We start from the raw sequence: 12193 nt of genomic DNA, 5'->3' as shown, positions 1-12193 counted from the left end.
GGGATTACGTGAAAGGAATATGTATAATTTTTATAGTGTGTTAAGTACGGAAATGGAGCATGAGAATGAATATTTTGTTTTCATTCTTATTTCTTTTTAATTAAAAATGAATTTGATAATTTTGATTCTTACTTTTGGATGCATATCGAAATATAAGGTTAGTATGATAATTTGTTTCTATTTTAATGTTAAGTAAAAATGAGAATGAACACAAACAAAATAAAAATAAATTATCAATAATATTCATACACATGGTTTAAAATAATTTTTTATTTTTATTTTAAAAAAAATCTCACATTGTATATAGTTTGAAATAATTTTGTATTTTTATTTTAAAAAATGTTTGAGAGTTTTTTTTTTAACTAAATAATAAAAACCTATTTGGGTGTGTGATTTAAAAACAAAATTGTTTCTAAAAATTTATGCTAATATTTGGTTGTTATTCTTTATAAATAAATTTTAAAAACAAAATAAAATAGAAAACTGTCATTTCCATTTTTTTTCATTAGAAAAAATTAATTTCAAATCAAGTGAGAGTTTGTATTAAATTTATTAATAAATTTGATAATTTTAAAAAATAATTTAAAACTCAAAAAGTCTATATAATCACTACAAATAATAATAGACATAATTCATTTTTAAATTTTTTATAAATCTTGTCATTTTTAAGAATAATTTAAAATTCAAAAAATTGATTAATTAATTATAGGTTAAATAAAATAATTTAGAATGTTATCTTGGTAATTAATTAATAAATATATGCATATAATAAAATTTTTTGCTCATTTATACCTTAAAAAAATTAAAATTTATTTATTTTTATTTTCATTTAAAATATAATAATATTAATAATTATTAATTTTGAAGAATTATTCTTTATTTTTAACAAAATAAATCAATTAATGTTATTATATATTGTTATGATATTTATAAAAATATAATTTATGATTTTATTATATTATTAATATTCATTTTTTATATAAAAAACTATTTATTTTTAATATTAATTTTAGTTTATATTACATAAATTGGATTACAATTTATATTAAAAAAAATAAAATAACCAATTATTTTATTTTTAACTTTTAAAAAATATTTTTAAAAATAATTTATATTAAAGAATCAAAATATCTCATAATTAAGATGAATTAAAATCTCGTTTATAAGTAAAATTCTATTTCCATGAGAATTTTTCATATTCATATAAATTATTTAAACATAAAAAATAAAATAAGGAATAAAATATTATTCCCACTCCTTATTTTATATACCAAACCAAATTTAATAAAAATTTCAATACCAATTTTAATAAAATATTATGAAAATGTCGGCATTAAAAATTTGATACTAATGAAGGCAGGTGTGTTGGGTGACGTCACAAAATTTAATATTAATTAAAATTTAATTTAATTCCCGAATACCTTTTTCTTTATTCATAAAAAAGGTATGATGAGTCGCAATCATTGATCATACAACATTAAAAACACGTCGGAGTGCGTACGGTTGCAAAAGTCGGCTGCCTTATTGGGTGAATACTGGCCACAACTTTTATGAATCCCACAAGCCTCAATATTGTCAAATACCAACTATTTTAATTGGGCTGCCTCGACCTCAGTTCTATGGATCACTACAGTGGGCCCTGTTGGCCCATTGGTTGGTGTGGGTTGCCTAATTCGGCCCACTTTTGAAGCGTTTGCAAGACTCGAAAGATTTAGATTCAGCTGGCCATCCAAGTCTATGTGCCTCACGGCCTCAGCAATCCCAACCGTTCAATTTTTTTTTTTTTTTTATCTCCTCTGAGAGGCGAAATAAATCTTTCGATCAACGAAACCGGGAAACGTTTCCCTTAAAACTGACAGGAAACGCAAGAGCCTAGAATCTTCTGGGGAGTGTTAGGCAGGTCCAACATAAGGAATCTTGGGTGGGTTTACGATTGCGATCGAGTCATTGAACCATTTTATTTTATCTATCGGAAGAAAAGGTCAGCACCATTATTCAATTCTACCCCTGTCTTACTTTTACTGTTCTCAATCGTTGCTGTCTGTGCATTTGATGTCGGTTTGATTTATCTGTTTTTTTCAATTTTTTGGAAAGCATTTCTTTTCCGTGTCACCGTTTGGTTGCTGAGAAAAGGTAGGAAAATAAATCTTAGTTTTTCGTTTTCGGATTTCTTGGGAACAAAAACACCCTCGAAATTGTGGCTGATATAGCTGTTCTGGAAATCAAAGCAGCCTTAAAGTACATGATCTGAATTTCATGTTCCTTTGTTTCCACGGTTTTCTCGGCAGTCAAAAGGCGGCCTAAGGTTCTGGTTTTTGCCGTTGAAAAAGGAAAGGAAAAAAAAGGGCTGAATCCTTTATGAAGTTGCTGTAGTTTTGATTTAAGTTTTGTCTGATACGCAGGCATTTGAATCGAAGTTGATAGGGGTAGGAAATGGCAAGTGGGTTTGGGGAATCAGAAAGCATGTCACCCGCAAGCGGCGCTTGCGGGGGTAGTGGTAGCAATGATGTTGGTGATTTTGAATGTAATATCTGCTTTGAATTGGCTCAAGACCCCATTGTTACTCTTTGTGGTCACCTTTACTGCTGGCCTTGCCTTTATGAATGGCTCCATCATCACTCACATTCCCAAGAATGCCCGGTTTGTAAGGCCCTCGTACAGGAGGAAAAGTTGGTTCCTCTTTATGGCAGGGGGAAAACACCTAGTGATCCCAGATCAAAATCAATTCCTAATGATAGTATACCTAGTCGCCCAGCAGGGCAGAGACCTGAAACAGCTCCTCCAGTAGCAAACCCCGTTTCACATCTTGGGCTTGGATTGATGAGAGGGTTTGCACCAGTTCGAACTGCAAGATTTGGTAATTTCGCATTGTCTGCTGCTTTTGGTCATTTATCTCCCTCCCTGTTCAATATTCACGTTCATGGATTTCCTGATCCTAGAGTATATGGGGCAACTCCTGGTTATCCCTTCTGGTTTTCAAATGCAATGCATGGGGGCCTGGGGCATATGCACAGATTTCCTCACCCAATAAGTCAAAGACAGCGGACCAACTACTATCTGAAGAATCTCCTTTTGTTTATAGGTGTGTTGGTGATTCTTGCTTTGATATGGTAGGAACCAACACTCCCCTTTGCCAGTCATCTGTATCTTTTCAATGCCTTAGTTTCTTTGTTTTAGCATCTGCAATGTACATGCGTTTTTCATAAATGGCTCACAGAATCTCTCTTTTGAGTTTTACTCAGAAACTTTGTCATCTCTGTAATTATAATATATTGTTATGGACGATGATTATTTTTATGCTTCTTGAAGCTTATAAAAATAAGAGATGATAGTTAATTTTGAGTACAATGTTATCTTTTGTTGAAGATGTTTGATTTGTATGTCAGGATTCTGTTATAACCTTGTTCTATAAAAATTTTATCTGCCATACAAACACTATTGTGAATGTGTATTTTGTAGATTGTGGCTGTATGCTGTCGTTTACTTGTTTCTTGACTGCACTCTCTGCTGTCATAATAGACAATTCTTCATTGGCTTTACTAGAACTGGGATGCCTTGAGGTTTTGAATGGTAGGTTTGTATTCTAGGACTATAACTGAACAGATCATGTGTAGGATATGGAGTGTTGGGAAGAATTTAGAGTCCTGAATATATGAAATCACTTGAAAAGGAAAACCCATTATGATGCACTAGATCCAACTCTGTTCTTGATGGAGTGAAAAGATCTGTCATTTCTTGAAATGTCGCTTCTGATTTAGAATCATAGTGTAATAATTCAGAATCATGGTGTAAAGTAAATTCCTTGTTCCAATCATGGAATAGACTAGGCAAATTAAAAAACGGATTTTTGTTCAAGAATGAAATTTTGTTGGAACTATCCATATCTGTTTCAGTCTTTGAAACTATAGTACATCTAGGCTTTGATGAAATAAGATCAAAGAAAAAAAAATGATGTTAAATGTAAGCTGAGAAGATGATTCCCTCTTTATTTAGAAATAAAACACGGAGGATCAATAAACCTTTGGTTAGGTTAAAGATAGAGAGCTCATAGAGGGGAAAAAAGAGATGTAATTGCTTCAAAAATCCATTTAAACTAACCATCAATCCTTTTCTTTGGATCAAATTTTTTCTTGCATATTATCCATATAAGGAGAATTTCTAGATGGTAAAATTTCTCTTTCTATACATAATTGAAGAATGAACATGATTCTTCAAGAATCTCTCAGAAGCCAGAAGTGCATGATATGGTATTGCCAAAGCCCAATAAAGTGTAGAAATTTTCATGAAGTATTCCTGATTCAGAGTACGAAAAGGTGCTTACAAGTGAAGGGAAATTAGGGATATGTCAAACTGGTGGATGGTACCACTTAGCAGTCTCCTGACTAGAGTAATGGATATGCCATTCCACCAAAAGCCAAATGATGTGCTATTTGTGCACTCATGGGTGGAGTGTAGGATACCCATGTATTTTCCTGGGTTAATTTCACTGAGAACTATATAGAACATGGATAAAAAATAAGTGTTATGAAAATGCATATTGATCAAACATCTATAGCTTGCATCGGGTTTGCTTGGCTAGATTTAGGTATATGTGGTAACTTGAACCTGAGAGACAGTGCTTAAATGCTTAATTTGTTTACTATTTACTATTAATCTATAATCACTTCTCTAATCAACCTTGAACTTCATAGCAGACTTGTGACTTTACATATGTACCAATAGTACCTGATTATATAGGATACTTTTACATGTCCACATTTGGTGTGTTAATCATTTGTAAACATAACATCCATGCCTACATTCTGTCTAAACCAGTCTGGGGACTCATGAAAAGTGCATCTTTATGTCCTTGATCTGTGAAAACATATATGTATTATGTCTTTTTGTGATGGCACTCATAAACCAGTGGTGGCTTTACCTTTCTCTCTTTATAGTTTATGATGCATCCATTCAAAACACTTGTTATCAGCTGTATTATTGTGCGGATTCATGTTACACATTCAATAATTTATGGGCAATCTGGATGCCTAGAACATGAAACCTCATGAGAAACAGCTAGCAAGTTCTAGAAGTTCTTAACAGTCAAAACACTTCTTGTTGCCTGCTAAAAAGAAAAGCAAAAGTCCATCTATCATATTGGAGGGTACTTGTGCCAACCTTTTGTCTGTGAGACACAGAATTAGTGAGGGTTTTCCATTGATTTGTGGTATTTGTCTAGCAATTTGAAAGTTATTCTCAATACGTGAATAGAAAATGAGAAGGCATTCAATTGATTCGGGTTTTCCATGGATTCTTTGGTTTTTTCTGAAACAACACTTTTTCCTTTCCAAAGATGGAAGTGTACTGCACGCTTATGAGGAACCGCCCACCCATTAGGACGATCTTAATTGATTTTAGATTTGGTATGCCTTTTTGGTGTCTGGAAATTCCATGTTGCATCGGAAGGGATATATTGAGCTGAGCAGGGTCAGGAAACAAACCCACCAAACTAATCATTCGAAAGAAAGAATAGAACCGAGGCAATTTAAGTTCACGTTTTTAAATTTTTAAAATTTATTGGTTCCATTGATGTTTCACATTTGAATAGACATATATAGAGGGGCAATTGGGGTAGCTTTAACCCAATCCAAACTGAGTCTGGGCGGGTTTAGGCAACCCGATATCGGGTGGGCTATGACAACCTTCTTTTTATAGTTTGGGTTGGGCTTGGGTAACCTAAGCTTAATTGAATTAGGGTTGGGACATCGAGCAAGCCGAACTCAACCCAAACCCCAATTGAGTATTTTATATTTAATTAGAGAACTACATTATATATATATATATATATATATATATATATATATATAATAAATAATTAGATTTTATGTTATATTATTTAACTAGTGATATTTAAACAGTTTATCTTATACGAAATTCTTGTGTTAGATTGATAGATGATGTTGTTGAGATCAACATGTATGGCTTATCATGTTGATCTCGACAACATCATCTATGTAAACTTCCCTGAGTAAGCTTTCTTTCAATCTGCAAATATATTATGCAATTTTTTTTTCTTTTGTGCGAGTCAATTCGAGTTTTGATCCAACTAAATCACCCAACTTGAGCCTAACTTGTATATTTTTCTAACCCATACTTGAAAAAAAAAAATTCGTTTGAGCTCAAGTTAGGATACTTGGGTTGGATTTAAAATTGATGTGGTTCATTATTGGATTGACTACCAACCCGATCCAAACCGCCTGAGTCGCACCCCTAAAAATATATCTATTCTTTTATTTGTTTATTTTTTCGGAAGCTAATCTCAACTTATTTGTTCTTTATTTTTTTTTTCATTTTTTTTCTCTATAAATAATAGGTTTTTGGATTGTTAATAGTTATTTAAAATAATTTTATGTTTACATCATATTTTAGCTTGAAAGATCCAATTTTTGTGTTGTATTGTATAACTTGTATTAGGGTCTGTTTGACAATGATTATAAGAAATGTTTTTAATCCTTCTAATATTTGAAAGATAAAAAAATTTCAAGTGTTAGAAAGATTAAAAATGCTTTCTGTAATCACTATTAAACGCATTCTAAAGTGGTGTTTGTTTTTTTACTTAATTCTAAATAAAATTTTAATACTTAATAGTATTAAGTATTAGACTATTTGTTTTTATAATATTTTATTTCTATTAAGCATTGAAAGTAAAAAAAAAAAATTAGTATGTTACTTTTTTTATTTAGAAAAAGTTAAATTTTTTTAATTTTTTCTATTCAACAAAAAGTTTATGATAAGTCATGAAAAAGTAGAAAAACAAATGATTTAAAGTATGAAAATAAATTATTTTTAGTAAAAAGTTAAAAAAATAAACATTTTTTTAGTTATTTACCATAAAAGTAGGCTTATTTTCTTAGAAAATATATGATTTTAATTTAAACCCAAATGGATGGACCAAATCAAATTAATGGTAAATTGATTAGTTTGGTTTAATTAATTAAAGTGAATTTATTTGATTTTGTTAGTCCTATATATTCACATGTTTGAATTAAACACATAAAAATTGAATTTATAATTAACATAACAAAATTAATAATTGAATTTGATGTGAAAAGAAGTAAAAAATAAAAATAAAAATAAAAATAATAAAGAAGTTTAAAATATCATTTCTTTTTTGTTTTTACTTTTCAATTTTATTAGACTTTATATTCTTCTATAAAAAAATCTTTTCTTTTATAAAAGTAAACCTATTTTTTTATAACCTCATGGGTGATGGGTGGAAGTATTTTGTAATGATGAAGTGACAACGGTCTTAAATTCTTAATAGACTCTTGATGCATGCATGTAATTTGGTTCTGCCTTGAAGCCATTAACTTATTTTTTAATGACAGAGATGGGAGGCAAAAGAGTTACATCAAGTGTGCTAGAAATTTATACACGCAAAGGATCAATTAGGCTTGAGTTTGACTTTTTTGGGTTTAAAAATTTTACTAGAATTTAAGAAGACACTTGACTTGAGAGCTGAGACAAATATGAAGAGTGTGGGGATATTATATGCTTGTGGGATCCTATCAAGATTTCTTCCTCCTTTCTTAGAAAAATTCTCAAAATTCAAATATATATAATTCATTTGAATTTAAAATTTTAAAAATAAGTTTTAACCTTTCTCTAACTATGACGCGTGTAGTAAGGTTTGGGTCTAGCAAGCATTTGACTATATGCTCATGATTTATCATACAAGCTCGTATTTCAGTTGTGGTATTAGGGATTCATATGCAAGTTTCTCTAAATTCAAAATAAATAAAAAGATTATGGTCTTTATATTATTAAATTACAATCTTAAAAATAATATATATATATATATATATATATATATAATTTATTTATTACTCCAAAGACATGTTTGACAAACTCTTGGTACAAAATCATTTTTTTAGAATATGTTTTAAAAATAAGTTGTTCGCAAATTTTTTTTTCTTATAGGCCAAGGTTTTGTTAATTGAGTTTTGATGATAATATATGAAGGTTAACAGTATAAATGATTTATCAAGGTTATCATTTCAGGATTATAAGGAATTAAGCCAAGGTTAAGCACCAAGCAATGGATAATCTTGGATTGATGAAGACTTGAACACCTAGAAGACCTTAGGAACCTTGTGTAAGGTTTGTTTTATGGTGCATTAGGGTTTAACTAAAAATTTTCATTCACTTGACCTATTTAAACATCCATAACATACCTTAGATTGAGTTAATCTCCTCAAAAATGGATAAAATCATATTTTACTCAAAACCTAGGTTAAACCTTTTCAAAAATATGTTTAGACGATTTATAGGAGGTTTTAGAAGCCTTCTCATGGTTCCTAGGCTTTTGTTTCAACCTTAAAAGTTGCAAAATGGTCAAATAGGTCAAGCTGCAGGGGAACTAGTTGATTGGTAGATAAGGAAAGTTCTCATTTTGCAAGAATGTCATTTTAATTGGTTGAGGTAGAGTCTCAACTCTTCAAGGATCAGTTGAACTAGTTGTTAAATTAATTGAGCCTTTGAACCTCTAACAGTTACCTATCAAGACATTAAATGTTTATTGACTAGTGAACCGATTTAATCAATTAGTGAATTGATCAAACCTTAATTGTGTCAAATAGGGATTTCAAGTTCCTTACATATAAATATGAATTTTGAAAAATATATATATAGAGAACTTGAGTATCCGATGGCCTACCAACAAAAAATTTCTCATTAATCTTTGTTGAGTGCATTCAATCCAAACAACTTGCAAATCCATTAGTGTAGCTTGAATCTAATCCTAGGTTCTATTCTATTTTGAGAGTTTATGTTGTTTACTATGATTGTCTTTGTTTTTATCGCTTCAAACAAAGAACTAATAGTGTTATTCAAGTGAGATTAGTCACTTGAGAAGGATTATAAATGATGAATTAAAACTATAATCCAATTGTTTAAATTGAAGGCTTGGATTGAAGTCTTAATGATAGTAGAACCTTAACTTGATTAGAGCTTGAGGAAGGTTGATTTAGACCGAGTTTGGGTCGGGCCACTACAAAACTTGAGTTAGCATCTCTCTCCTCTTCTCTCTGACCATATTATCATGCTTTATTTGTTTATGATATATTGTTCTTGCCGTTTAGATGCACGAATTTGAAAATTTGTAAAATCGACCATCATCCAATCAAAGATAGGCTTCCATGTATGTGAAATTGTGGCCGGACTTGATTATTAAATGAATTAAAATATTAAATTGTATCCCTATTTCTCTAATTTACTCTGGTTATTTGAAAAGTAAATTTAAAATTAATAAATTATTATTTTTGATTTTTAAAAATTTATTTCATTTATTTTAATTTTCCATATGAAGATTAAATAACTTAAAATTACGTGGATTTGTAACTAATTTTAATTATACTTGATTTGCTTATATATATATATACACGTTTTTTTTTTTTTGCTTGATTCAATACTTTCTTGAAACTTAAATGTTTTGACCTACCAAACCCCAGTCATATCATCCACCCTTTGGTTCTTGGTGAGGCATTAACTATTAGCGCCCCTAGATGGAAGGCAAGTACACGGTACTAAATATTAAGAGTTAGTTGTTATAAGTTTCACATTAAAAATAAAAATAAATTAAAGGATGTCTAACAGAGTTTAGGTAGACAGAGAGTGGAACAGCATTAGGGTACCGATCCAGCACTTGATTTTTCAAGAGCCTGTTTGCATGTTGAGGCTTAACCCAGCACATAAGTATGCCGGGGTTCGTGTGGCTGGACAACAGAATCATAAGAGCAAAGTTTAAGCTGCATTACATTTGAACATTCCATGGGGTTAACATTGAGGGGAGGACAAAATCGGAAATGCTTGTATTTCGTATGATCTTGTCTGAATGATCACCAAATATGAAATTTCCCCGTGCTTTCAGAACCATGAAATGAGAGGCCTGTAAAGCCGGCTGCCATAAGTTGACGGGTTCGACTTGATGGTTCGTATCCAAGGGTAGGAAGTATGAATTAATAATGAATATTGGCAGAAGTGGCCCCAGTTCCATGCAAACCACCCAACCAAAGCGCGTAAAAGGTCTAAAACAGGGGGGCACATTAAGATGCTTCCAGTGTGACTGTGCCAGAGCTCTCATTTTTCCGTTCTTTTGACTCGTATCCCAATACTTCTACGCAGGCACTGTTCCACTTCTTTGAACGCCTTTAATAAGTGAGACTGAGACGACCAACTTCTAGTACACTAGTACTAGTGAAGGAAATACTCGTCCTAATCTTCAACTGGTACGGACTATTTATCGTAATATAAGACAGTTTCCATGTCATTACATCTTATGAGGCAGACGAGTACGAGACGACCATCAAGCCATGCAGGAGTACTTGGCTAAATCCTTACAAAGGCTTCAAAGTAGTCATTTATATCATATGTAAGTATGGATTAGGAGCACGAAGAGAACAATAATACAAAATGACTTAAAATTCATAAGAGCTAAAATATCTTCCCCTTATCTTCACCTCTTATAATTTAGTCATAAGCTTCCAAAAATTTGTACACCTTTTTCATATGCTTTTGAATTTTCACATACTTCCGGAAAAGGCAAAACAAAGGGCAAGTAAGGACTTTGCAACTTCAATAAAATAAAATAAATAAATAAATAAATAAAAAATTCAAATTCAAATCCTCCTAGGCTGGCACATTCCCTGGCAAGGGCTATGTAACTTCTAAGCTCTTTAGATTTGCATTTTCTTTCCCCCCATATTTTAGAGTATTTTGACTAAAAGGACGCGTTTGCATGTCGTGCAACTATGCGTGTACTCGTGTAACTTTTCCGAATACGGACATGCATGGTTGAAAAATTGAATCCTTATAATACTTGAAACCAGGCATCAGCACGCCTGGTTGACTGTTTGGCGGCTATTGAGTCGTTGACCCAACCCCATGTGTCGGTGGCATGCCCTGTCGTCAATGTGTAATGGGGATTGGGATTCTTCCCAGTGAAAATGGGAAAAAAAAAAAAACACAAAATATCCTTTCTTTTTCTTTACCGCGTTTCCTTTTCAAACAGCAGTGTGATGATGATGCATGATGACTGATTTAAATTTTCTGGGAAGATTGCTTTGTGAGTTTGTCATGTGTGGCACATGGTAATGTTCATTTAAAAATGATTGTTTGAGTACTTAATAATGGAGGGCCTCTCCTCTCCATGGCTTCTGTTAAGGCTTGCGAAGCTAAAACCACTCATTCTAGCTCATCCATGTGACCTGCACATGCCCCTTAAATGATGCAGTTGAGGTTGTATTTTAGCTATTAAATTGGAGGACTCAGCTGAGACTCAATTTCAGTGTTCAAAAAATCTATAATATTTGATCAAATATTACAGTGACTTCAAGACTAATCGGCCAAGTGTACGGGAGTGGAGTTGAAGGAAGAAATTATGGACGTGGGTGGCAATTTTCATATGAAAAATAGCCAGTATATTTCCTCCTTTTAGCTTGGTGATGAATTAAAGTGTTAGGTCACACGGAAGGAAAAGAAAATATGTCGCTATAAGAGTGCACTTTCTACTAGTCTCTAGTTTCGCTGTCTATTTCCATTCTCCGGGCCACCTACTTTTTTTTTTCTTCAATGTGGGTTGCTTGGCTCGGGCGACACATCTGGGTCCTGGCTCATAAGCAACGTGGCAGCCTTCTCTTTGTTTTTCGTCCCGCTAATTAAGTGCGGATGGATGACTGATCCGCTAGGGTGGCGGAGATTCTGGACAAAATTTGGGTAATTTAATTTCTCAAAGCGCCTGTCATGAAAGCTCAGTTCTATTAGGCCTTTGCATTTAATGTCACACGGAGCATCCGGAGCTAAGATTATAAAAATAAAATAAAATTATCAGCACCAGAGATAGAGGGGATCGATGGGGATTTCAGGCCTTTATTGTTACTTGCAAGTCCTGAAATTGCTCCCACTTTCAAGTAATTTTTGGGAGAAAAACAGGGTCTGGGGGTATCATGCACATTTGCAATTTTATGCTCGTCAAGATGAGTTTCGTGCCCTGTACAACATGTCTAGGACTGAAACCCAGAAATGGAGCAAAGGAAATAGGCACTAGGCTGCCAAATTAATTATCAGATATAAATATCCCTTTCCTTTTCCTTTCTCCGCCTATCTTACTTTGCTCACTGTTATAACATTGTTGGTTAGAAGTTGAGACGTAGTGTCT

General features: G+C 32.2%; 1 protein-coding gene across 1 annotated transcript; it reads left to right on the top strand.

Moving 5' to 3' along the window:
* The first annotated feature begins 1796 nt into the window (after positions 1-1796).
* Positions 1797-3348, top strand: LOC117912158 (E3 ubiquitin-protein ligase RNF185-like). The gene is made up of 2 exons (XM_034826648.1): positions 1797-1981; positions 2403-3348. The coding sequence occupies exon 2, from the start codon at positions 2434-2436 to the stop codon at positions 3112-3114; it is 681 nt and encodes a 226-aa protein (XP_034682539.1). The 5' UTR covers positions 1797-1981; positions 2403-2433; the 3' UTR covers positions 3115-3348.
* The last annotated feature ends 8845 nt before the right edge of the window (positions 3349-12193 follow it).

This window comes from Vitis riparia, chromosome 4, assembly GCF_004353265.1.
Source record: "Vitis riparia cultivar Riparia Gloire de Montpellier isolate 1030 chromosome 4, EGFV_Vit.rip_1.0, whole genome shotgun sequence".
Taxonomy (NCBI): Eukaryota; Viridiplantae; Streptophyta; class Magnoliopsida; order Vitales; family Vitaceae; genus Vitis; species Vitis riparia.
Note: the sequence above shows the minus strand (reverse complement) of the source record. Positions and strands in the feature narration are given on the sequence as shown.

Excerpts from the sequence above, each read along its gene's own strand:
- LOC117912158 (XM_034826648.1), top strand. The coding sequence starts at position 2,434 with ATGGCAAGTGGGTTTGGGGAATCAGAAAGCATGTCACCCGCAAGCGGC.